The sequence below is a fragment of the Pyricularia grisea genome, assembly GCF_004355905.1.
Source record: "Pyricularia grisea strain NI907 chromosome Unknown Pyricularia_grisea_NI907_Scaffold_2, whole genome shotgun sequence".
Classification (NCBI taxonomy): domain Eukaryota; kingdom Fungi; phylum Ascomycota; class Sordariomycetes; order Magnaporthales; family Pyriculariaceae; genus Pyricularia; species Pyricularia grisea.
In genome coordinates this window covers 7,109,417-7,135,421 of record NW_022156717.1, presented here as the reverse complement: position 1 = coordinate 7,135,421, position 26,005 = coordinate 7,109,417, and the positions used below count along the sequence as shown (strand labels likewise).

Here is a 26,005-nt window from a genome sequence, read left to right as displayed (position 1 = left end):
CTTGGCCCACTTGTATTGGGGGATGGATGACTGCTTGCTGATTTCTGTTTGCGATGCAAATCTCGAGCACAGATCAGGTCCCCTACACTAAACTAACAGAACCTCAACTAGGCTAGGTCAAAAGTCAGTCAGTCAGGTCAACACGTCCGTCAGAGCCGTTTTCGGAAATTAGTGGCTGATGTCTAAAAGTAAAAGCTGGCGTGGCACCACGAAGCTACTACTTACCCAAGCTACGTACCTCACCTGCTTTCATCACTATCCCACGTTTCTGTGTTCTGAATTTTTTTCGGATAGCGGCAGGTAAACTTTGAAAACTCGTGTTTCTTTGCGACCCATGATCTGGATTGTCTGCAATATAGCTGGCGCAAACGCGGGATGCAAGATCTTCCAGCTTCTCCAAGATGCTGTGACTAGTCTAGAACTTGGTTAGAAGCACATCTTCACATTGCCACCAAAATGTATTCTTGCATTGCAGAAAGACTGCAGGGTGCATAGCATCAGGATTCAAAAAATTGCTCGTATTTTTTCAAGTCAAGAAGTGGGCAAAAGAAGAAACAAAAGAAACAAACAATATAAAAGAAATAGAGACAAGAGAAGCTGCGTGCCAAGGCGAGGGAATATGTCTAATTGGTACGGTTGAAGCTCCGGGGAATATCTTGTTGCTCCATGTTGTGCGTGAAAGTGCCAAAATGGTTGGCTTCCAGCTACTCTGGACTCTGGAAGCGATTGTCCATGTGAGCAGCACCATGGCGCGTGGCTTGTTGTCAACAGTGCACGCGCACGAAAAGTAAAGAGCTGTCTGGCGCACAACGAGAATAAAATCTATTTTTCTCTCTATCGTCGGTGGCCAGAGTTCAGCCTGCTCTTCAGCGTTTCTTTCGTTTTCGAATTTAAGCACTTGCGAGGTACCCGAAGATTCATGAAGGTGATGAGGAGTACAACATGAGGCCTCGAGGTGAGATGCAGATTTTGTATACTTGAGATCGAGAGTATATATAGGTACATCTCTTGTATTATAAGGGCAAAAAATTGAGAATATCCATTATGGCTAAGTAAAAGACAATATTTTGGAGAGGCAGTCAAACGCTAGAAGAGAAGTAGAGATTCCTGCTTGTCGAAATCGACTGACGAGGAAGGTAAGGTACTGTAATTAAGCTATGATCTAAACCCGTTGGCCAATCATAAACGTCCTCGAATGCCCATGGTCTCACTAACGTACCTTCCTCGATCCCTGTTCCCAGGCCGGTGGGTTGGTTCCTGCCTTGCTTGCCTCCAGAAGCCAAGCACACAGTGGGTTGCTAGCATTTTCTCTCTCTTGCCGTCAGTTGCCCTCGCTTGGCTGTTCAGTTTGCGTTTTGTTTCTTCTTGTTAGCCTGGCTGCACAGAAAACGTCGCACCATCCAGCCCAAGCTCGGGACAACACCAAGGATCCCTCGACTCGGTCAGGTCCGCATTCTAAACTGCCAGGATCCAATCACCCGAGCGCGTCCGATACCGTGATGCGCCAGTTGTGCACGTACCCAAAATAGATACCTTGCAGCCGGCTCGACTACCGACGACCGCCGCAAGGATGAGAGAAAGGTCATCGACATCCCTCCCCCGCCACTATGGACAGGGGAAGAATCCAAATGCTGCAGCCAAAGCAGGCTGCCTTTTTTTTCTACACTGGATAAGGCCGATGGCTGATGGGCCTGGCCTTTGCCTGTACTCCATGCAGGGCGCCCTGTTTGTGTATTCTAAGCACACCCAGCTTTGTGGCTGTTGATTCCACATATACGTTGAGATTTAATGTCCGACTGACTTTGTCTTTGCTAAATAAACTGTATACATATTACACTGGCCTTTTCCATCTTCCTCCGGTCATGGGCGCACCCACCTTCCACCACCGGCTTTCCCCGTACCCTTTCCCTCCCCCTGTCCTTACGTTCGTTCCTTAACCCGCAGTCCGAGTGAGGTCAAGGCGTGCCTTCAGAAACGTCTCCTTTGTCAACGTTTCGTGCCATTTACTATCCGGCACAGCGCGCAAGGCTTTCCAGTCACAGTCACCGGGACTAGTCAGGTCTGATCGCCCTTGGATTATCCCACCCTTTTTTACTCTTTTCAGTCCTATATCACTGTATCTTTGCACATACCCATCGTCTCACCCTCTCTTCATCTTATTCGGAGTCTTTCGTCCGTGTACAAGCCGGCTTTGTTGACGGCTTCACGACTAATACCTTATAATATTAAAACGCCTTTTTATTCTTATACCACCACGTTTGTGTGTCTTCTGTTTTGTCAAGCTTCATTTCTCTACTTTAAATTGAGCAGGATCCCTGGACCCCAAGTCTCTTCTGGCATGAATCCACAGGTGGGTTCATTCTGAAGAACACATAATCATAATATAGGGTCTAGTTGTGCTCAGGATCAAGGTCGCAATACGAGACCAAGGGTTCGGGCGAGCGAGACAAGATGCAACTCAAAGGTTGCCGTTCGATATGGCTTGCGCTTGTCTGCTGCCTATTCATCAGTTGGACTTTGGGGTCTGCACTACCTCACGTCAGGAGGCAGGATTCTCCCGCAGCACCGACCGCCATCAACCCACCCTCGAGCACAATCAGCTCTCATGCCAGTACGACACCTATACCACCAACTGGTGGGACGGGCTCTTTGACTGAGTCTTCAGCTACGGCAAGTGTTACTGCCACTGATGGTATTTACAACAGTATGTGTTTCCCCAGATGACACCCGAATGCGCCTGCAAACTGACGTCAATCTATTATGCTGCCAGTTACAATCCCACAGGGTGAACTCCCTCTTGAACCGAGAATTACACCAGCATGGGGTGTTGCTGGTGTAATACTCCTGGGGACAGGAGCTGTATATGCTCTTATTGGGATTAAGATCAGGGGCTTGCACACCTTCTTCTCGACTGCCTTCCTTTCCGCTCTGGGCACTTGTGTGTTGATCGTATACGTCATGGTGCCCCCCATACCCGAGGGAATCCAAGGAGCCTACCTGGTAGCGGTTGTCCTGACTGGCGTCGCCCTCGGAGGTCTCGCCATGGTATTCAAAGAGATCACGGAAGGATTGGGCTGTCTCTTGGGTGGCTTTTGTCTCAGCATGTGGCTGCTGACGCTCAAAGAGGGCGGCCTTTTGACCGGTATGGGGACGAAAGGTGGCTTCGTGGCCGCTATCGCTCTGGGTACATTTGCCTTTTACTTCAGTCACCATACCAGGCACTATGCGCTCATTGCCAGCACCTCGTTCTCTGGTGCGACCGCCGTTGTTCTAGGAATAGACTCGTTCAGTAGAGCGGGTCTAAAGGAGTTTTGGGCCTACATCTGGGCTCTCAATGACCGCCTGTTCCCCCTTGGTACAGTTACATACCCGATCACAAGAGGCATTCGCGTTGAGATCGCTATTACGATCGTGATCTTCCTTGCCGGGATTGTGTCTCAACTTAAGGTGTGGCTCATCATCAAGCAGCACCGCGAGAAGCAGGAAACCGAGAGGCTCGAGGCGCGACGCAACTTGGATGAAGAAGAGGCACGAGTGGGGAGGCAGATCGAGGAGGCAGCAGCAGCAGACAGGCGGGACTGGGAGGCGATTCACGGTGATGTTCAATACCAAGAGGGACCGACAGACTCTCCCACCAATTCAGCCAGCGGATCGATCAGAAATGAAAAGGGTGTTGCAACCGTCAAAGAGATGGATTCTACTGCCCGGTCGACGGCAATGGAGTCTACGGAGCTGGTAGTGATGGACGGCGAAGACGAAAAGGGCCCAGCAAAAAGTCTTCACCACAACCCCATGTCCAAGTCCAATCTTACACTGGTGCACCACGAAGAAATTGCGAATCCAGAACCAGCAGTTGTGCCGCTCCCTTTCAACCCGCCGTTGCCCAAAGAAGGGGAAGCCGGAAATGGCGATGATGATGATGCATCATCAGTGGCGGCATATGCAGGCGACGAAAATGAGCAAGCGGAGGACAGCGGCAGCAACAGACGGTTGTCGTCCAGGCAAATGTCTCATGCACCCGTCATCAAGAGCTTGTCGCAAGGGTCTAGACGAGAATCCATTACTGATACGATGGAGCACAGTCAGAGAAGAGAGCTTCGGTTGACAGAGTCAGTCATACGTGACGACCAACGAAGCTCCATTGAGGCTGCCTTTGATGACATGAGCATAGGCGAGAAAGACGACACAACCACGGAAGGCAAAAATGCGGAAAAGAGGGAAGTCACCGCAAGCCTGGCCAGGAAGCCGTCCAGCACTGACGTGACCTCTGTGTTGGAGCTTGCAACTGGTGCTACTGCAGAGCTCACAGCGCATGCTCCTTCTGAGACTGGAAAGCAGTCGACATTGGTCGATGCTGCGACTACAAACATCACAGAGGATTTCGACACGGCACAAGCCAGCCAGGACGGTGAAGACAACAAACTTCATTCGCCTGATTCTGTAGCCGAGGCTGTGACAGAGAACGCAGAAAAACTTGATGAGCTAGTAAAATCTCCTGAAGCTCCAAAGAAAGCAGTTCTGGCAGACGAGCTGCCACAGGCAATGTCCAGAGTTGCCATGTCACATCGTACAAATGAATGGGCAAAGCACCTGAGTCTGGCAGAAACCCCAGTGCTTGAGGTACTAAAGTTTGAGGATTTAGACACGAACGAGGCTGCCGAGCTGAAGCCTGAGGTGCAAGAGCAGCCTGCACCTGTCAACACCGAGGAGCTTCAACAGACGGCAAACAACGCGGCCCTTCCATTGGCTATCAGCAGGCCGCCCAGTACATTATCGATCTATCAGCCTCAGACACCACAAGCACTGACTCCATCACAGTCTCGGCTGTCTTGGCACCCAGATACCCAGTTCAAAGACGGTGGTTCGACCTCGGCCACGGCTGATAAAACCTACAACAGGACGCCGTCAACAAGCAGACCCTCAGTTCCCGCCATTGTCCCGATACTGAAGGATCCTCAAAGTCTACGTCCCATGCCTACAACGACTCCGCCACCAATGTTAGATGCTAAGACCTTGCGCCGCCGATCAGCATCTCCAGGTCCAAACGTCTCGGTCACAACGCTTAACAGACAAGTGGTACCTGGCGTGGTTCCATACGCAAACCCCCAAACTCTTATAGGGCAACGAGACGTCATAGTCCGACGGAAATCTATCTTTGGCGGCCTCCAAAGTGGTCTGATGGAGTCCTTGCCAATCACTCACTCTGGTAACGCCGGTGGAGCTGCCCAACCGGCGGCTCCAATGCCGTACGCGGCCTCACCTTCACAGTCTCCATATGGTACATCTCCATATCATACGTCTACAGATGACCTGCCCCTGAGCAGACGTCGTGAGCTCATGATGCGACAGCAAAGTCTGCTCAGCTTGTCTGGGAACGAAGTCCTTCCGAACTCACCGTACATCATGCCACAGCGCAGTCAGAGCCGAGCTTCGGTCGGCAACCTTTCATACCTCACCGCCGTACCAGGACCCTCGGTCAGCTCAGACGCCCTCGCATTCAACTCGCACCAACCGCGCAGGGCATCCATGGCCCCCTCGCCTGAGGTGCGCGAGTCGCAGTTGGCATACTTCCGCAACTCGCTCGCCGCCGAGATGCGTGCCGGCCCGATGATTGGAGGCCGCCAGTCGCCAGGCCCGAGGAACGTCCTCGGTGCCGAGGCAGACAATGCCAACGTGGAGCTCCACCGTGGGATAATGCTTGGTCAGCGAGACGCCGAGATGCAAAAACGGGACATTGAAAACACGCAGCGCGTAAGGGCTGGGTTTGCACTCGATGAAAGGATGAGAAGTAATGAAATGCAGGAAGCACATCGTAATGTCTTGAGGAAAATGCAGGCTTCAGTCAAGGATACATAAGCTGTGTGTTGGTCTTGTCAGGAGGTGGATGATGGAAAAGAGGTGGAGGGAATAAAATAGTGTAGGAAGCGGGTTTGAACATTTGGTAGCAGGAAAAAGGAAACTATACCCGGTGTTCGGTCAATCTTTTTTAATATTTTACTCTTTTTTTTGTTTTTTCTTCTTTCATTTATGCTTTTCTCGGAGGAACATGGGGTGACCAACGAATATACCTTTGTTTTTATTTGTTTCGATAGATAACAAAGTAAGGTTATATATACCTAAATAGCCAGATATAATTCATATTCCAAGAAAAAAACGCTTTGGAAAAAAACAATATCTTACTTGACACATTCTCACTGATTACAACTTGGCACTCTTTGCAGGGCCGACAACCTTGATCAAGGCGCGGCCGTTGCTTAGGCACGTCTTGCCATCAACGACCTTTGTCTCAAAGATGATCTCCTCGAAGCCGTCCTCGACCTTGCCGGTCCTCCAGGCCGAGGTGGCGAGCTTGACGCCCGGGCGCACGGGGCTGGCGAAGCGGGCCTGGTACTCCTTGATGTTGCGGGGGTCGCTGCCGCCAAAGTGGCGCAGCAGCTGGTGGCAGGTCGAGTTCCACTGCCAGAGGCCATGAACGATGACGCCGCCGAAGCCCATCTTGGCGCCGGGCTCGGGGGTGGCGTGCAGCGGGTTGTAGTCGCCGTTGAGGCGGTACAGGAGCGGGGTCTCGAGCGTGGTGGCGTCCTCGAGCACGGCGTCGGGCGTCTTGCCCTTGGGCGGCGGGTAGTTGACCGTCGCGGGGCCCTTGGGCCCGCCCCAGTTGCCCTGCGCGACGTAAAAGGCCGAGCCCGTGGCGCGCGTGTACACATCGCCCGTCCCGGCGTCCACCAGGTCCGTCTGCGTCTCCACAACGGTGCCGGGCCGGCCCTTGTCGTACACGCCCAGCACCTTGGTGCGGGCCTCGAAGCGCTTGCCGGCAGAGGTGGCGGGCAAGGGTCGGAGGAACTCGATGCGGCGCTGTCCGTCGACCACGCGGGTGGGGTCGAACTCCGGCACGCCCGGGATGGTGACGGACTTTTGGGCGGCGTAGAAGTCGACCACCTCCTGGGTGTTGGTCTTGAAGGCTGTTGTTTGGCGAGGAGTTTGTGTCAGTAGGGGGGTAGTCTGGCACAGGATCAAGACATTGGAAGTTTTGGAACTGGAAAGCTCGGGGCACTTACGCAGAACGATGGGGTAGGTAGGGAAGACGGCAAAGTCGGGGTGCAGCTCCTAAACGCCCAGGCATTGGCTGTGGTTAGCACGGAACAAGACCAAGACCAGTAAAATAGCCTGTCGCCAATTGATACAAGATCTAGAAGCCGGACTTACATATAAAAAGTGAAGCTCATCAGAACTGCAGCCAATTGAGTTGGCAAACAGGAGGACATCCCGCTTCATCCATGACACCTCTGTGGGAGGATACTCGAAACCGACGCCGGGGCCAGACATGATGGGCGATTTGGTGATCTTGTTTTGTATGAAGTGAAGCTGTTGCGGTCTGTAAGTTTTTCTTTTCTTTTTCCTATTATCTACCGTATTTGAGTAAGTAGACTGGTAGGCGGGTTGGTCGGATAAAGTAAGAAACAAAAACTGTCTTCCTTCCTTCACTGTTGGAACGGGATCATGATGTTACGAGGCGCCGAAGCTCGGCCCGCAGCCTCTTGCCCGGCAGAAGGTTTGCTTGGAAGGTGGGGAAGCGGGAGCTATTGCTGAACTCAGGGGGGGTTTCCTCAGACCCACCAGCAGCCAGCCCACTATGGGGGGACCCTCATTTAATCTCCACTGGGCGTCTGGGCCGAGGCTTTGAAAACAAGCTGCCCTCGGCAAATGAAGTTGAGGTACACTTGCCTATTTAGTACTTGCTATATGAAACAGGCTGTTGGCTGTTGATCGTTGGATAGAACTTTTTCCGGGCCAATTAGAATCGCTGTCCTTTGATATGAGTGCATGCAATTTGCATGGACATACCTAGCAAATAAAATAAATGTTTTCAGATTGAAGAGGCAATAGGCTGGTAATATTGGTAGGCATTCATGGTTGACGGCCGTGGTCGATTCCCAAACAACAAAAAGCCCGCCCCAGTAGACCCCGCCAGTCGAAATAACGATAGAAGATGTTCACAGACCAACACCAGAAAAGGGACGCCTGTCAAACAGTCAATGCTATTAAGCAGTCATGTTTGCCGCACGCACATCGCATCAGTACTCACTACATCTATCAGCTGCGAAATTCAAGTGATCAAGAAGAAAAGGTATGTCCCAAAACTTGCAGTAAAGATGCTCAAAATTTAAGTGAGACCAATAGGAGCAGGTAGACAGGTAGGATTACAGACACAACTAATGAGAACAAAATCGACAATTTGATTTTTCATGATTAGTGATAATCAGTACTCGACATTAAAACTAAAATACTGTCCTCCAAAGCTGAACCTGGTCCAGGAGATGTATGGAGGTCATGTAAGTAGGTAGTAAGGAATCGCCGACGAGTCCCATGAAAAACCCAAAAAAAAATCTCAAAAGTCCAAACTGCCCTCCAGATTTGAATATGGTCAAAAAGAGAACAAACAAATGCCTCCAGATGATATGCAGTAAAGAAGCCACAACCAGTTCCTTGAAAACTCCTCCTATTTTTGTTGAATAAGAGTCGCCCGCCAGTAGTAAGGCAATCACATAGCTTCCTGCTAGATACTTAATGCACTTACCTTGTACTGCGCTAAGACGCAAAGAATCCAGCAACGATCCGGGGATCTTGTTCCGTAGCAGTCGAGATCTTAGCCACTGGAGGGTTGCTGACCGTGGATGAAGACGAAAAAAAAAAGAGAGAGAGAGAGAGAGAGAGAGAGAGAGAGAGAGAGAGAGAGAGAGAGAGAGAGAGAGAGAGAGAGAGAGAGAGAGAGAAAAGTTGGATGGTTAACAATTCAAATTTAGGTGTGCCGGGGACGACCCGCCTCCGGCATGTTGCACACCAAGGTATTAGCCCCGACGAATCGTTTGGAGTAGGCAGTCTACCGACACAATCGAAGATTGCGGAACAACATTGTTGAGAGGAAAGGGGGAAAGAGAGAAGAGAGGCTGGTTGATTGGTTTTCGTAGTTTAGGTGTTGACGGTAGGGGAAGCTACCAGCATGTTACACACCAAGGTATCGGCCCCGACGTATCGTTTGTAGTGGGCTGTCCACCTACACAATCGAAGACTGCGGAACGAAATCGCTGAGAGGAAAGGGAAAAGGGAAGGAAGGGAGGGAAGAGGAAGAGGAAGAAGGAAGGGTTATATAGACGGGAAGGGGAGGGAGGTGCGCAGAAAAGTATGCAGCAGCCAGCAAGGTGCGCAGTCAGGAAGGTACCTAGGTACCCAGGCAGGCAGAAAGGGAAAGTATGCAAGCAGGTAGGAGGCAACTTAACCTCCCAAATTACGCTGGCGGCTCTCTGGTTGTTTGCCAGTCAGAAGTGACGGAAAGGTGAGGGCAAAGCAACAAGAGTGACTCACTTTGCTGGCTTCATTCTCTATTCTACCACACCCAGCACAATACGATTGTGACAGATACTACCATACAAGACAGACCCTCCGTATATCAGCTAATAGCTGGAAGTCATGGATGAAGTCGAAGACCCTTTGGTCAGTCTGCAGTGATGCTTTGGGTTGAGCTTGACTTTTCCACTGCCTCTATTGTTCCAACCACATGCTGCAGTTATCGTGTTCCATGGCTACCTTGAAGACAATGCCCCCATTCACCCTAGATATGATGGTCCCATAATACTCCCCGCGATCAACCACTCATCAGCCAAGCATGTAACTCATCGACCAGACCCCATCCAGCAATTACAGAACCTCCCTGACGTCCCATATTAATTCTTCGCTCCTGGACACCCCGAGAACATATTGCACATCCTCGACGAAGCTCAGTTGTCGGCACTGGACCAGCTCAAGGAGCGGCGGCACTGGGTACTGCGGCATGGAAATTTCGGACAATACCAGGCGGTTGGGCTCAACTGATGAGCGTGACACCTACCCGCGGCTCCCTGTCGACACGCTTGGGATGGAACGGAGAGACTATTGAGGGAAAAGAAAGTCAAATATGTCGTGAGACTGGCTGCCACCTGAATAGATTGTGAGGCAAAGCAAATCTGGCTCTCATGTTTGGATGTTTGAACCAAAATCCTTCTCAACCAGCAAGACTATCAAGGTCCATGTTTACGACTAGGCAACGAATAGGTGGGCAGATAACCAGATTGGTGAGCAGGAAGTTTAGTAGATACGTGAGGATGCAAGAAGTGACATTGATCTAAGATATAAGACCCAAACTACGGTTTGATTTTAACTATCGTTGCTCAAACCTAAGCCCCAACTACCGTCCTCAAACCTGAACCTCGTCCAAAAGGAGTTCGCAAACAAGTACCTCTCTCTTCAAAAAGATTCTCCTGTTATTGTTGACCAGTCATTGGCCGTTCAATAATAAAGGGGACACCAAAAAGAAAAGTGTAGAAAAATTGATGGAAGAAACAACCAATCTACCCAACCCAAGCACCCTGAAAAAAAAAAATAAGCCGATGCGAAAACAAAGTCCCGAATATCTTGAAGGTACGGCTGGATGCTGCCTGCTGTCAAGGGCCCGATAACCACTCGGCCTTTTAGGGCCACTTTGGCGAGAGCAGTTAGGAGTTGGTAGGAGCATCGGGTCCGGAGTTGTAAGAGCCTCTGGTTGAGTAACGGGCAGGTGAGTCTTTGTCACCACCACCAGCAGCAGTCGACTGCACAGAGCCATGTCCGTCTAACTGGTTGGGGCGGGCACGACGAAACGGGCCTTCATTTGGAAGAGGAGAATCTGCCTTTCGTTTTGTGACAGGCGGCCTTTCACCATCTGACTGGGGAGAGCCATGTCCGTTTGGTTGGTTGTGCTGGCGAGACCGGGCGATTTGTGCTGCCGGCTGTCGTTTCTCGTAGTCTTCTCTCCACGGTATCGGGTGATGATAGTCCTGCAAGTCCGGAAGACCAGCCAACCTATTCGCTTTAGCGAGCTCTTGTGAAGCTTTAACCGACATGTTGGCCAAATAACTAGCACGATCATGTGCAGCTTTTGCCCGTTCCGTCAGCAGCATACACTGCGCCTGGTCACGGCAGTCATCACAGTCCTGAGGCTGGTTAACAAAGAGGCGAGGTGGAGGAGGAGGAAGGGTTTGGGTCCTGACGAGTCGTTTGGTGTAGGCTTTCGACCGCTGGAGCTGGGCGGAGGTGGGGGAAATATTGGAGGACTACCAGGCCAGGTGCTTCAAAAATTTGCGAGGCAGCTGTGTGCTTGTCAGGTAGAAGTGACAGAGAAGTGATCCACAAGTGAGGATAAACATAAGAGCATTGTCGGCTACATCTTCCATTCTACCAACAGCCCAATATGACCATGGCATACCCTAGCAATTAACAGTCACCAAACAGTCTGTTAGCTGAGCTCGAACAGACAAACATCAACACTCATCATATAAAGTACTGCCTTGCAAGCCTAAAACTCATTGAATGGGGTGCACGGCATAGTAAGACTCAAAGAATTTGAAAACAAGTGCATTAATGTGACAGAATATCCACGTGCCAGCACCCAGATTCATGTTAGTGGTCAATATAACACATTTCATATCCCCAGGGTTGGGATTGGGGATTAACCATTGAGGTATATAACGCCAAGCGAAGGAGAGCCATCGCGTAGATATTGAGCACTCGCACACCCAGTCTGATATCTCCAAATTTCCCTCACCATCAAGTGTATGACTTCAAATAGCTTTCATCAATAAACATGTACACAAACGACTTTGCACCTGATTTGTGGGGTTTAGGCTTTGGTTAGACACAGAGTCTTTCTTTGATCATTTGTGCTCCCGTAAGAGATCTGCGATATTCAGGGATGACAGCGGTCTTAAAGAGAGTGTGTATGATTTGTCCCGCGAATCTGTCCAAATTTCTTGCAAGGCATTGAGACCGCCGTTCAAATTTCTGGCTTCTGGCTTTATAGCTGTCTATCTGGATCTGGATCCGTAGCCACTGTTTCATGCGTTGTAAAGCTGTGGACGGAGTGACACGACCTATAGGAATGACCATAAAGATGAAAGCTGGAGGCTGGCTAGTCCCGCAAATCTCTCGACCGAGTTGTACACGGTATTTTCCTCGATGCTCGTGCATCGCGCGAAGCGCTTGGGCCGTACATTGTACGATCGCCGATGCTTGTGCTCTGCTGGGGATGTGGCGGGCGCCAGATCACTGCTCCCCAAAAGACCTCCTGGGCCCCCTCTCATATGCCGCTCGTAGTCACCTTTGTCTCCAATCATCGGCGCATAGTGATGTTATCCCATCCTCGGAAGCCTTTGAAGGAGGAGTCCCAAGTAAAACCCTTGTCTAGGAGAGACACGTGACTCTTGGTTCCATACATGGCAATCCACCACGCTTACATGTGATCAGTCACTGCTATGGTGTATGAGTTTGACTGCTCACACACATTCTCTACAATCTTACACCCTGAGCGTGACTTAGACGGAATCCGCTTGAAGCAATAAAGCTTTCTTGAAAAATAAAAATAAAAACTTGAGAAATCCCTAGATTGCCGAAATGTTCTGTATGTTCTGTCCTGCTACCTCGGTGTTGCACCCTCACGCTCCTCCAGGTCGCGTATATATTTGACAAACGTTTTCTTGTGTGCCTGTATATCGATACGTTAGCAATGTGCTGCCAGCTGAGACCTCCCAGTGGCGTTGAAGGGGGTTGCCATGGGGCGGGGAAACATACGATTCCAGCAAATTTGCCATCGCGAAGCACACAAATATACCTCAAGCCAAGCTTGACGAAGCACTCATATACCAGATCGAGGGGTGATCTGATGTCAAGTGCAACAGGTGCCTAAGAATACCGGGTTGTCAGCAAAGATGTGCCCACGCATCATTCTCATCGGTCACCAAGGCGCCGCCACTCCACACAAAAGAACATACCGGATCTATAAAACGTGTCAAGTCCGAGGGGTCAGGCTCCCCATCATCATCGTCATCAACACTTGGCACGTCTGCCATCAAGCACATGGCTGACTCCTCGTCCTCGAGGTTGTCCAGAGCAAACTCAAGATCCGGCGCAGGGATGAGCCCGACAAGTGTCCCATCGCGCACGATAGGTAGCCCGCCATCAAGCTCTCCCCTTTGGTGTAACACGTTGAGTTTGGTGCGCAAGCTGACGGCAGGGACGAGCGGCGAGTTTGTTATGTCGATAATCCTCTCGCGCCTTATGCGAGGAACAATATCTCCAAGGTCAGATGTGAAGATGGGCTTGTGCTTGTTGTTGAGATACGGGTATGAGTTCATGTTGGTCAAGAGGTCCTGAATCCCGCAGTAAGTTAGTCAAACCAATCCTGAAACAATCATACAAACCAGTTACGCAAGCACACTTACATAAACACTCAGAGGCTCAATGGCATCAGCCGTCCATTTAGCAACCAGGACAGATAGGGAGAAAGGCAACACATAGTCCAGGCTGCCTGTCAGCTCAAACAGGATTACCGCGAGAGTGACTGAGAGACGGGTGACACCGCACATGGTGGCACCTGCGGCAATCAGTGCATAGACTCCCGGCTGTATGCAGCTCGCATCGCCAACCTGGGAGCAGGTTCCCCAAATTTTCCAAGTGTGGGTAGTGAGCACAAACCACTGGACGCAATGTCCAATTATTCGACCCATGAGGCCACCGACGACCATGGACGGCACGTAGATGCCTGCTGGAACTTTCTGTATGGATCAATTGCATCAGCGCATGGTCGGATCAGAAAATTGGTCCACGTGATCCCGAATAAGCCACTTACAATGCCAAATGTCACGATGGTAAGGAAGCCCTTGATCAAGAATGCACTGAACAGTGTAGCGATGGTGGCTCCAATATCGTCACGGTTGTCGGGACAGATACCGAGCTCCTCCAAGTTGTTATCTGTGTCATCACAGGGCGCGGCGAGGTTGTACAAAAGCTTGGCCACAGGCAGCTTCGTGAGCACGTTCCAGTAGCCAATCAGGCCTGTGATCAATGCCACTAGCACGACTTCGAGTAAGGGGTGCTTTTTGATGACTGGAACTCGGCGGAAGGACTGGGCCCACCGACGCGAAGCCTTGATAAACATGGCACCGGCGGCGCCACCCAAGACACCAATGAGAATGAAGCTGAAGATCTCAAAATACTCCCAGTCTTGCTTGTAATGAACTTGAAACATGACAATCTTGTGGGTGCCGTAGGGGTTCAGGAACTTGAGGGTGAGTGCTGCAGTTATGCAGCAGAAGAATGTGCGGAAGAGCGTCTTGGCTGGGAAGAAGTAGGCCACCTCCTCAAGTCCAAAGAGAACACCACTCAGGGGAGCACCGAATGCCACTGTAACACCTGCCGCTGCCGCCGCCGACAGAACCTCACGTCTCTTGGCATCGTTGTAGTCGTATTTTGCAAAGAGGCGACATGCGATGTTGCCCACACAACTCGCTATGTGGACATAAGGACCCTCTTTACCCAAGCTCAAGCCTGACGCCACACTGAGAATAAGGCCAGCAGACTTGACTAGTAATGTTTTAGCTCCCAAGAACCCGTGAAGAACAAACCCGCTCAGGATAACGCGAACTTCGGCAACACCACTGCCAGCAGCCGAGTAGTAGATCATGGGAGGGTTCAGATTCTTCTCCTTGGGCAAGGCCGGGGGCGGGGTCAGACTGGCGCTGCCGCTGTCGTCATGTGGGTCGTGAGGTGGCTCGGAAGCATGAGCCGGGTCGACACCCAAGTCTTCATCCAGTGTCGTGAGCCTGTATGCCGAGGGCACAACCGTCTTTGTCTGGAGCGTGAGCAAACAGGCAAGAACGGCGAAAAAGACTACGGCACAGATGTAGAGTGCATAGTCGGTTCCAAGGTAGCCAAACGGATAGCCTTGCATAATGTCGTCCCAGAATCTGAAATCAACGCAGTCACCGTGAGGACAGCACTGCTTCTCAGACAAGTACCAAGCACGAGCACAGTAACCGTATTTCAGGTCGAAAAGCGTCGCCTCGCTGACATTGATTATGTAGGCCAGTATAGCCACGGTGACGCCCACCACGGCACTCAAGATCCAGCCTTGTGCACCATCAAACAGAACATATATGCGCCCCCAAAAGTCCTTCCGCGACATTAGAGCTTTCACCCGATAAGCGTCTGCTATGTTGTCGCGTACCCAATCAGTCGACGTGAACTGATCGTACCATACCCGGTCGTCTGCGCCGCTGGCGCCCTTGGAGTCAGCCATGGAGTCTTGACGATCCGCCAGGGCATGGAAGAGTCGTGTTGTAAAGGAGTTGCCGCGCTGGTGATGCCGCGTTGTAAAAGTGTAGCTTTGCTCTCGAGAGAGGTGGGGGGATCGAGGTGTGCCGTGGGAGCTGGGTAGTCGGAGGTGCGAATACTGGGCAGGCGGGCCTGACAGCAGCGGTGACCTCTCGTCGGGCTGGCGAGACATTGAAGTTCCCCTGCTGGGCTGTTTGCTGCCTGGATAGTGCCTGCGCTGTCGGCGAGTCGAGGTGGGCGACGCGGGTTGGGACATTGTCGCCCGCTGTATTTCCAAGTCCCTATCGATCTCCAGACGGATGGTGCGGCGGCCCGTCTCTTCGGCATCTTGCCGCCCCCTTTGGCTAGACATGGTGAAGGAGTTGTCTGCCAGGTGAAAGTGAATGGCGGGTTGCGCGCGATCGTTTGGGAGAGGATTATCGCGTCGTGACTGAAGCTCGTTCGTGGAGCTTGTCGTGGAGCTTGTCGTGGAGCTTGTCGTGGAGAGAGCTTGTCTTGCAACGCGTGCAGGAGGCAGGCAGGAGGGATAGAGGTTAAGAAGGAGAAGTAAAAATCTGGCAGCTCAAGCCACCGACGACAACTAGCAGCAAGACTCCATATAAAGTAGAGATATAGAGAGAAAGGGACGGGAGAATGGTTGTGTTAGGAAGGTAGCTGAGCTGAGGGATGGGGCTGACGAGCGAATAAAATCATCGAGACAGTGGTTCCGTTACATGGGGAAAGACACTGGTTTTGAATTGAACTATGTCCAAGATTGTGAGGTCTGGGAAGTAGGCGCGAGCACGCAATGCGGTCTGATGATGGGGCCGCACAGTCTATCATCCATGTCCGGGGAATATCTACTGGTAAGGGTTGGTATGTTACAATGGTTCAGACGGGGTGGATGGTAAGGTACCTACCTTACCTACCTGAGGTATGTATGGATAAGGATAGCTGTCTGGATTGAAGCAGGATTCGACGGTTTCGGCTGTTGGCAATGATCACGTTGGGGCTTGGCTGTGTTCCGGTGCTCCATTTTGCCCCACGCTACCCATCGCACAGCGCCCACTCGCAATGTCTCTGTGGTGCCCATTACAGAACTAAGAAACATGACCTTTTGGCGAGTGTGTGTCAGCTGCCTGTCGCTCGCTACTCAAGCTCGTTCCTTGGTGTCTGGAGGTTGTTGTCAGATGCTTCCGAGGGAACGAGTCAAAAGGTTGGCGGGTGGAATATCCGAGAAACTTAACAAGGTACGTTTCTACTGGTAGTAATTAAGCTGGTTAACATACCTTAGGTAGTAGGTACCTAGTAAATTATTTGTCTTATTTACTCCAGACTTTGGTCTCGATCTGCCGCTATTTTGTTTATCCCCAGTTCGATGAAATCATCATGCACCACACCCCCAGGTTCTACCCTGCGAAGCTTGACTTGTGCTGGCCTGATCTTTGCCGTTGTAGAAGATGTACCACTTCGAAATACCTAAATTGTGAATTCAAACAAACACGATTAACGGCCTCCGATCGTGCACATGGCTGTGTGAACAACACCCCGCCGCCATTTCACCGAATACATAAGCTTATCCGACAACCAACCCCTTTTTAGTTCTAGCCAGGTAAGTTAATAACGACGCTGAGGATACTAAGGATAGGTTATCTAGATAGTTGGTTGCCGTTTTTTTGTTTTTCTTTTTTTTTTTTTTCAGCGCAAGTTTTAGCAAGGTACAGGACACAGACACACCTAGAGGTAGGTATTTTCGGTACCTGAAGTAGGTGGGTACCCATCTTAACTACGGAGTAGGGGCTTTAGCGAAACTTACCGTGCTATCTCTCGTCTCCATAACGGACGGCAGGCAATCATCAGATAGTGGGGTGCCGAGCTAGTGGGTTCCTTCTCCGAGGCGAGGTGTGTTAATCACGTGTCGTCCGAGCTAGGTAGCTTCCATTGTTAGTCCGGTTCAATGCTTGTCCAGGAACGTCTTTAATCGCGACCCTGTGTTAGACATCTTTAAGCCCCGAGGAGTAAGAAATTTTGATCTGATTTCAATCCTATCAATTATCTCACCAAAGATCTTTGAGGGTCTTGGCGACATGATCAGATTATAACTAGGGCTTGCTGCTTGCTAGCACCATGTCTGGAGAGAATCATGGCAAACCCTCCGCCGTGCCGTCGTTTGCTTCCTTCAAGAAGCCGGAGCCGTCGAAAAAGTCATCAGAATCAGAAAAAGACAAACCAGCAACAGAATCTGTCAGGGACCGTGAGGGATCTGATGATCTTGGGAGGAGGTCCTCCAGACCCAAGAGACATCACCATGACCGGGAGCGCCAGTCCAGCTCCAGGCATAGAAAGCCTTCAGAGTCGGTCGCTCTACGGCATCGTGAGCACGCCAAGGACAGTCTCGGAAGTCCGCTGAAGCCTGCTGATGAGGTCTTGTCCAGTCGCAACTCTGTCCCTGCGTTTGCCACTGAGAAACAGTCTAATTATTCCGACCAACTGTACGCCATTGACAGACGAGGCGATCCATTGATTCTGAGATATGGATCAAATGACCGCTCCAAGGTCCCTGTTTACCGCAGAGGAGGTCGTGGTCGTGTCCTCGGTCAGGCCGTGGGATTTCTCGAGACTGATCGAGTAGGAGCCAAGGAGGTGTTTGTCATCCGCTCTGCCCGGGAGCGTGGCTCCCTTTTTCGGGAGAAGAACATCCCGCAACTCAAATCTGGCAACGGACTGGAGAAGAACTTCATACCAAGGTCCCAAAATCGATCAGATGTGCCAGTGGCGTCCGAGGAGATGGAATTCTTGCCAATTACAAATCCAAACAAGAGGAAGCGCGGGCAAGACGATGAAGATGCCCATGACGGACGTTTTGGCCCCAACGGTGGTCCTTTAAGGATGGGTGGGCTGCAGCCGTCCGAACCGAGTGCTTTTGACAGTGAGACGACGTCTGATGAAGATCAGATGCCTGATATCGATGATGATGGTGATGATAATGACGACCAGACGGAGGGGCAGGAGGAGCTGCAGGACACCAAGAAACGCCTCATTGAGCTATCACGGCGGGTCAAGGAGCACCCAGAAGATGTCGACGCATGGCTTGCTCTCATTAAACTTCAGGAAACGAGACTACATTTTGACGCGAACGAGGCCGAAAACGAATCATTCTCCAGGGGTGTGGCAGAAGTTAAGTTGTCCATGTTTGAGTCTGCTTTGAAGCATTCACGGTCTGAAGTAGATCGTGAGCGACTTCTCCTCGGACTCATGAGAGAAGGCAGGCACATTTGGGCCCCCAAAGTGCTGACCAAGCGCTGGGAATCAATTTACAAGGAGCACCCACGCAGTTTTCTGCTGTGGAGGGCATACCTTGACCATCTGATGACCGATGTTGCCTCTTTTGGATTTGATGAGATCAGGGGATTCTTTCAAAGACGACTGGATTTTCTCAGAGCTGAAATGTATCTTGCGACATCCAAAGAATCCGCCACCCAGGAGGTAATAAACCTATGTGAGCAATCATTATACGTGTTTCTGCGAGTAACCCGGTACCTGCGAGACAGCGGATTCTTTGAGACGGCTGTCGCGTTATGGCAGGCAATATTGGAACTCACTTTCTGCCGTCCAAGCGAGCTTGTCGACTCTTCAGCAGAAGCATGTCTACTGGCTTTTCGGGATTTCTGGGAGAGCGAGGTCCCCCGCTTTGGGGAGCAAGACCATCAAGGTTGGAATGCGTTTGCCAGCAGCGATCAGGACGTGCCGGATCCTCGGAGATCAGCCCCTCCAGATCCTCCCAAATCTAGAGATGTGTACAAGGCGTGGGCTTCCTCTGAACGCCAAAGATGCCTCGGCAGCGGCATGCCTGCCCGTGCGGTAGATCAAGATGCCGTTGAAGACCCCCTCAGAGTGGTCATGTATTCGGATATCGAGAGCTTTCTCTTTGTGATACCCTCTTCAATAGTTCCACACGTCAGAGTGCAAATTGCTGAGGCGCTGTCTCAATTTTGCCACCTGCCCTCCACCTCTGATCTTCACGGTCTTATGCAAGCCGCCAGGGACGACCAATTCATCTGTGGGTCGCATGCGCACCTCCATGCTGCAGTTGATCTCAAAGCGAGCGAGCAGACAAGCGTAACACTTATCGAAGACCACGGGCCCAAGAAAAGTCCTCAGCTCCTTCATGATGAAGCTCATATGGCATTTTCTACAGATTTGTTGATAGCGGGCTCAGATTGGTTCTCTTATGGAATAACGACGATAGCCCCAGAAATCCCAAGAGATTTCCAGGATTGGATATCCACCTCTATCCAGGAGCTTGCTATTAAGCACAAAGTTGAAGAACTCGGAGAGCTCCATCTCTATTTGCAATGGTCCCATAAACCCCAAAACGCAAAGAAGACAGCAAAGGGCTTGCTCAAACTATACCCCACGAACACCGAGCTCTACAAGGCATATGCATGTTCTGAATATTGCAATGGCAATCTTGAGCTAGCAAAAAGCGTGCTGCTATCAGCTGCCAGTCAAAAACTAAGCGCCATCCCAGGCAAGACGCAGTCGTTATGGAACACCCTGGTGTGGATGGAATTGCAAAAGACCAATCTCCAGAATGCCGCAGCAACCTTGTGCTCGTCGGCAGGAGACAAACCCGGTACAGCCATACCTACTGACGATCTGCTCCAGCCAACGCCAACGCAGATTCTCAAGGCACGCCAGAGTTTCCAGACCGGAAGAGACTACCAACTATCGTCGGGCGACGTGGCCGGGGCCGTCGCGTTTGCTGAGTCGTCAGTCATGCTAGCATATCTGACGACGAAGGACGGTGAGGAAACATACTCGGAGAAACAAGGCAATTTGTCATCTGCAGTTGCAAGTGTGATGTCCTTCTCGGATGAGCTCTGCGCTCGAAGTGATGTGTCACATTCCTCAAGCCATGAAAGATTCCTACAATTCGCGTCGAAGCTTCTATACTTTCACGCTAGAAATGGGTTAGTGCCTGGATTACTCAACGAGCCAAATTTGTTAAAACCTTCACTAGACCCAACACTAACATGTGCCACCACTGCAGATCTTTCCGACCTGCATCCCTACGGGAGACCTTTTCGCACTTTGTAAGGTTATTTCCGCGGAACACCATGTTCCTATCCCTCTTTGCCTGGGCCGAGTCGAGCCTCCGCCTGGACGATCCCGTGCGCAGGCTGCTGCAGAGAAGCATCCTAATCGAGCCAACCGACACAATATCGGCCCGCATCTTTGCCATCCGCCACGAAATTCGCGTCGGAAATGCCTACTCTGTGCGGGCGGCGTTTGAGCAGGCCCTGGCGGCCGACAGGTTCGCCGGCGACCCGCACTTGTGGATAGCCTATGTGCGGTTCTGCTGCAGCAAAAGGGAGCTGCGGGGCAAGGCCAAAGACGTCTTTTACCGAGCCATGGCCGCCTGTCCCTGGTCCAAAGAGGTACTCATGGAAGGCTTCGGTGGCGGTCTGATTCGCGACATGGCTTCCGACGAACTGCGAGCGCTGTACACGACCATGTCGGCTAGGGGTTTGAGGATCCATGTTGACATGGAGGAGTTTGTCGAGGAGTGGCGGAGACAGAAGAATAGTGGTAAATAGTGAGAGTAATATGAGCGTTATAGTGGATGAAGAATATGACCAATAATTGGCGGGAAACATCTGAGCAGTTACAAGATTTGCTGCGTTGCAATACAGCTTACGTTAAGCAATGAGCAAGGCCCATATTGCATGAGTATTTCTTTTCTTGAGGTAGTCAGCGTTATACAATATATGATACGCACTCTGGTTCATTCATTCGCATTTCGAGCATGTCCCATCTCATGAAACTCCTTCAAACCAAGACCATCAAGCCGTTTCGGCTGCACAAACGCTACTATAATGCACCAGACTGAGCCAACATCAGGCGCAACGACACGGGCAGTCTCGACAAATGGGAAATTATTGCTGCTGAATGCCTCAACTGCTGAAGGTCGACCGGTGGGACCAGAAGGTTTGTTCAAGACTTGCGAGCGCTGAGATCGAAATTGCTCTGGAATATGATCGATGGTCAGACAAAGTGCCATCTGTGGCTGTACCAGTTGGTGACTAATAGGGGTCATGCTCATTTATAGCATGCCAGACTTGTCGTACTGTCCCGGGTTATACATTTGAGTGACCAAGCCCAAGTTGGAGAACGATCACAGGAGAGGAGGGGTTGTCGACTGCTGGTGATCTCAGGTTGGTGTTATTTCAGTGTTGACGGATAAATGTCACTGGCGGCTAGAGACGATGGAACAAGCTCGCGGACAGTTGTTATATGGGATGGTGGGTAGGGAGATGAAGACCATTCAACCGACCCATAGCACTCAAGTAAGATATTGCGAGAGAATGGACCACACTTAGGCTCTCAGCCACTGTCGTGAGTATCGCTCGCGATGACCCTCGTACAAACTCCTGGCCGTCTTCTCTGTTATAACCCCTTCTGCAAATACGTGGACAGTCCCAGTCAGTATAACAGCCCTCCCTCCAAAGGCAACGGCATTTACAATATGCAACGACACCCCCTGTGGTGAGCTTTCGAGACAAAGAGGATTACGAGTGGCATGTAGACTGCGATTCGTATATTTATACGACCGCTGGTCGCAAGGCCTCGCTAGATCTTTCAAAGGGGTGGTGGGAATGACATATCTTGGGCCAAATACCACAATTATGTATATGCAATATTTTTTTTCGACTTGGGTTCTTCGTTTGCTGTATGGGGTTACATGGAACGCCCCATCCTGTTATGCAACACCCAGCCCACCGTATCTAGGGAGGGCTTCATTATATGTAGGCGGGACCACGGGCTTGACTTTCCCACCACGTTAGGTTGGACATTCTGCTCGTTATGCACACCAAATTATTTAAATTTCATAACTAAAAGGTACTCGATACTGACAAGAACCTTTTAAGATGGATAAACCTACTATCTCAAAATAAGTAACTGCTGAAAGGGAGCCATTTCCCATTCGCCGTGATCCACAAGCCTTCTATCATCACCGGGTACTGCGCCAATACAAGCCTGTAGGGACTGTAAGTGACACAATACAAAATAGAGCCGACAATGGTATCATCCTGTTCATCTCCTATTGGTCGTCATCTGGTTGATCACTTCGCTCTCACTTCGCTCTCACTTCTGCTTCACAACCACATAGCTTAGCTGCCTCGTGAACTTGTGTTTTTCTCCCAGTCTGCTCCATCACCATCCACCTCTAGTCTGCCCCGTCACCATCCACCTCAAGTCCCTCCAATTTCTCTTTTGCAATTTATATTGCACGGTGGACAGCCCATTCCAAGCCTTGATGTGTTCCGTGTCGGTAACCTCCCCTACCGATAACACCTAAACAACGAAAACCCATCAAACTTTTTCCTTTTCCTTTTTTCCACCTCATCGCCAACTAGAACCCTCATTCGTTTTTAATTTCGGATTAGACATCTCCGCTATAATACTTCCGTTCATCGGGCTTTTAACTCGATTATCCAGCCTCTTCTTTCTTTACCCAACGTTTTCCTTTTCCTTTGTTCAACTTATCGCCAACTAGAGCCCTCTTTCGTTTATATTTTCGGATCAGGGCATCTCTTTAGAACATTTCCGTTCATCGAGCTTTCAACTCGATTATCCGGCCTCTTCTTTCTCTTCTTTCTCTTCGCAATTGTCACGCTCATTACTCGATTTGCTCCATATCAAGATTCTCTCCCTCACGATCACGTTCGCTTGCATCTAGTACAGCCCACCGGCTAATAGCGAAACTGCTGCGTCGGGCCCCCAATATGGCGGACCACACTTCGCCGGCAGATGATACAGATTACCGGCAGTATATTTCCAAGATCAAACAAGAAGTTGCCGATGGAGATGAATCTGCCAGACAGCTGTCTGAGCAATCAACATTCGGTCCGGAAAGAAGTATGTAATATTACCATACGTTAAACAGCGACTTGTCTACAGTCCTTTGCTTCTCAAGTACACGGATACTCTATTGGACAAACTGGAGATTGCCCACCGAGCAAGTTGTCGTGCGCTCTGTTGCATCGCACAAACTACGCAAGGATTTCATGTGAATTAGGCACTCGTTAGCTAACTGTCAAGTGTAAATACTACATTCTGGCCGTTCTTATCAAGCAGCCACTTTCAGTAGTCAGTAGTCAGTTTTACGTCCCACCCAATGTTAATACAGATAGAGATATTAAAGTAGCTGAAATCCTACTAAGACTCGTCCCGCCCTGGTATTTACTTATTTACTCACCTGCCTACCTGCCTACTTGCCTACTTATATACACATTCGTATATATGCTGTTTGTTCAAATTTACCTATCCATATTTCCAGCTAATAAGCACTGGGTGCGGACGCAAACTGCATGGTCAAATTACCATACGTTCCCGCTTTTTAATAATCATCTTCTCGTACGTTACCCTCACAGAAGGTAAGGGCCAGTATACACTATCATATACAGTAATGCTCAACGGGAGGCTGGCGAGATAAGGTGACCACACAGCGTAGTGCATACTGTTGGGCGAAACTATGCAAGACGTTGCGTCAGATGCACTGTTGAGATCTTACGACTATCTTCTACTTCTCGAAAAATAAGAAGAAGAATAAAAAAACATGATGCGAGTGAATATCAGCTAGCCATATCCACTGCAGCAGAACATGTGATATGACAGGACATCCTCAGCGTGTATGCATCGTCATAAGCAAACCCTGTTGAGATTGGACTTGATGCCAAGGTAGCAAGCTGTAAAACCCGTACGTTAGCATGTTTCACTTCATTCCCGAGAAGACAGGGAGAATGATTGCAATTTGTACAGCTAGAAATATTGTGTCAAAATATCTCAGCTTAATTCCCTTTATAGTCAAGCAAACGTATTCGGAGGTCATCAACAAGCAACAAGCAATTTGGCGCAGGGGAAGCGCGCCGGGCTCATAACCCGGAGGTCTCTGGATCGAAACCAGAAATTGCTATTTCTTTTGCATTTTTTTGCTCATTTTTATCGAGTTTTTCTTGTTTTTGTCTGCCAGGCTGCCTGTTTCGTTGATAGGTATCCCGTGACCTTTTATACCAGGCATGCGAGGAGGTTCTCAGCAAAGGAAGGAACACCATCAAAGCCCCGCTTTTATGATGAGCGTTGAGGAGGCAGTTAGACATTGATACGCACCACGAAGATGTATAGATCTGGAATATCTCATCTGGACTGCTGATGTTGCCTTTATATTCAATTTAAACTGCTGACAAATTAGTATGTGGCGTAGGACAGCGAATCGCATAGGTAGGTTGCCTGTCGTCCGATTCGACACCACCCAAGACAAGGAGACCAAGCAGGTTTATACACACTGGTGGGCAAAACTCTGCAAGACATTGTGGTGGATTCACTGTTAATATTTAAGCCTATCTTCTAGAATGTTAAAAGAGATAAACGCAAGAGTAGGGCTGTAAGTGACAAGTCCTAAATTTCATATCTTGTCGTGTTTCTAGAAGCAAGATGCACACATACTCTACCCAAAAAAAAAAAAAAAAAAAAAAAAAAAAAAAAAAAAAAAAAAAAAAAAAAAAAAAAAAAAAAAAAAAAAAGCACAAGATATGAGAGGAAATCAGTCAACGCGTATGCATGTTCACACAGGAAAACCCTCTTCAGATTCGACTTGACCCAAGGGTACCAATATGTAAAACATGTTCGTTAGACATGGACTTTGAATCTCCCATACCACCAACAGGTTTTCAAATCACCATGATATGACCTCCAGGCTGTATTGTACCCAGGAGTGGCAAGCAGGACGTGTTCAATTTTCGGCCAGGCATGAAGAAGAAGTGTTCTTTTCTAAGCCGATGTCCCTTGCCTGTATCGGAAGCCAGCGTATAAAACTTGGCGATGAGCTCATATGGCCAAAGTCCTCGACTTAGGTACTCTGCGTGATCGGAAACCGAAAGCTCCCGTCCTGGAATTTTGGTACAGCGGACACTTGTACATGCTAGTCCCTGTGCGAGAGCTGACTGCAGTTGTATCAGGAGGATATTCGTCGAGAGTCTGATCAAAGTCGACGGTGAGTGTATCGGTAATAGCTCGCCCCAGTCCAAACCGTCTCGAGGTCCCCGGGGAACTTCGTATATTTGTCTCGAGAAGCTCGGAAGGAGTTGATAAGCGGCTCATACTTTTCTGCTGTGGATCTTTGCACTGGTTATATACGCATGATGCGGCACACTCAAAGCCATGAGTACACGCCTCTCCCCTTGAACATAGATGTGGCCCGCTTGTCAATAGGAGTCTGTCGCTCATGCGGGCGAGCGACTTTCAGCGAAGTTTTGTATTTCTTTGAGACAAAAGAGACAGGGAAGTGCCGCAATATACTAAATGAAATTCAGCAACAGGGTTTCCGTGCTTATCGAGTCTGGATTTTGGCCCGCCAAGTATGGATCATACCGGCAAAAATACACAGTTAAAACTTTCACAGAATAGTAGGGATATACAAGAAGAATGAGAAGAAAATTGTATAGATAGCTAAGCCACTGAACTTCATCACGCGTGGCTTTTTAAATGCCTACCAGTAAACCGCAGAATACTTTGGATGCCACCTTGAGAATAAAAAGGAAGCGCTTCATCACAACTTTTCCTCTGTTGTGCCTGTGGCCCTTGAACCCTAGTCCAAACTACCATCATTTGGATGTCTTGGTGAAAGGTTCCGGCCAAGGGTTACTATCATCGTCCCACAGGTTCAGGGCAAACACGAGCGGACGCGTGACAAAGCGTCTTTGCTGGCCTTGCCAAAAGCTTCGCATGTTCAAATGATGTGAGGCGTGGTTCAAACATTTTGATCAGACAATTCCACAAAATG

The 26,005-nt window shown here is 49.9% G+C and overlaps 6 protein-coding genes across 6 annotated transcripts; 3 read left to right on the top strand and 3 right to left on the bottom strand.

The window, feature by feature from the left end:
* Positions 1-2,451: 2,451 nt before the first annotated feature.
* Positions 2,452-5,856, top strand: PgNI_04695 (uncharacterized protein; the record flags this gene model as incomplete). The annotated part of the gene is made up of 2 exons (XM_031124739.1): positions 2,452-2,704; positions 2,771-5,856. The coding sequence occupies 2 exons, from the start codon at positions 2,452-2,454 to the stop codon at positions 5,854-5,856; spliced, it is 3,339 nt and encodes a 1,112-aa protein (XP_030985748.1).
* Positions 5,857-6,053: 197 nt separating this feature from the next.
* Positions 6,054-7,576, bottom strand: PgNI_04694 (uncharacterized protein). The gene is made up of 3 exons (XM_031124738.1): positions 7,207-7,576; positions 7,059-7,107; positions 6,054-6,962 (listed from the first exon to the last, which is right to left on the bottom strand). The coding sequence occupies exons 1-3, from the start codon at positions 7,324-7,326 to the stop codon at positions 6,199-6,201; spliced, it is 933 nt and encodes a 310-aa protein (XP_030985747.1). The 5' UTR covers positions 7,327-7,576; the 3' UTR covers positions 6,054-6,198.
* A 2,106-nt stretch (positions 7,577-9,682) lies between these two features.
* Positions 9,683-9,934, top strand: PgNI_04693 (uncharacterized protein; the record flags this gene model as incomplete). Its single annotated transcript, XM_031124737.1, has 1 exon — positions 9,683-9,934. A coding segment is annotated over one exon (252 nt), but the record flags the coding sequence as incomplete, so codon positions are not given.
* Positions 9,935-10,529: 595 nt separating this feature from the next.
* PgNI_04692 (uncharacterized protein) lies at positions 10,530-11,562 on the bottom strand (the record flags this gene model as incomplete). The annotated part of the gene is made up of 2 exons (XM_031124736.1): positions 10,530-11,096; positions 11,527-11,562. 2 exons carry the CDS (start codon positions 11,560-11,562, stop codon positions 10,530-10,532), a joined length of 603 nt encoding a protein of 200 aa, XP_030985749.1.
* Positions 11,563-12,398: 836 nt separating this feature from the next.
* PgNI_04691 (uncharacterized protein) lies at positions 12,399-16,201 on the bottom strand. The gene is made up of 5 exons (XM_031124735.1): positions 13,697-16,201; positions 13,290-13,622; positions 12,840-13,217; positions 12,640-12,750; positions 12,399-12,553 (listed from the first exon to the last, which is right to left on the bottom strand). Exons 1-5 carry the CDS (start codon positions 15,530-15,532, stop codon positions 12,485-12,487), a joined length of 2,727 nt encoding a protein of 908 aa, XP_030985752.1. The 5' UTR covers positions 15,533-16,201; the 3' UTR covers positions 12,399-12,484.
* Positions 16,202-17,286: 1,085 nt separating this feature from the next.
* PgNI_04690 (uncharacterized protein) lies at positions 17,287-20,845 on the top strand (the record flags this gene model as incomplete). The annotated part of the gene is made up of 2 exons (XM_031124734.1): positions 17,287-20,132; positions 20,213-20,845. 2 exons carry the CDS (start codon positions 17,287-17,289, stop codon positions 20,757-20,759), a joined length of 3,393 nt encoding a protein of 1,130 aa, XP_030985751.1. The 3' UTR covers positions 20,760-20,845.
* Positions 20,846-26,005: the final 5,160 nt, after the last annotated feature.

Coding starts and splice junctions, on each gene's coding strand:
- PgNI_04694 (XM_031124738.1), bottom strand. CDS start 7,326: ATGTCTGGCCCCGGCGTCGGTTTCGAGTATCCTCCCACAGAGGTGTCA. Junction 7,108..7,206: donor ATGAGCTTCACTTTTTATAT/GTAAGTCCGGCT, acceptor CTGGGCGTTTAG/GAGCTGCACCCCGACTTTGC. Junction 6,963..7,058: donor TACCTACCCCATCGTTCTGC/GTAAGTGCCCCG, acceptor GCCAAACAACAG/CCTTCAAGACCAACACCCAG.
- PgNI_04691 (XM_031124735.1), bottom strand. CDS start 15,532: ATGTCTAGCCAAAGGGGGCGGCAAGATGCCGAAGAGACGGGCCGCCGC. Junction 13,218..13,289: donor TTGAGCCTCTGAGTGTTTAT/GTAAGTGTGCTT, acceptor TGCGGGATTCAG/GACCTCTTGACCAACATGAA. Junction 12,751..12,839: donor TGACACGTTTTATAGATCCG/GTATGTTCTTTT, acceptor CGGTATTCTTAG/GCACCTGTTGCACTTGACAT.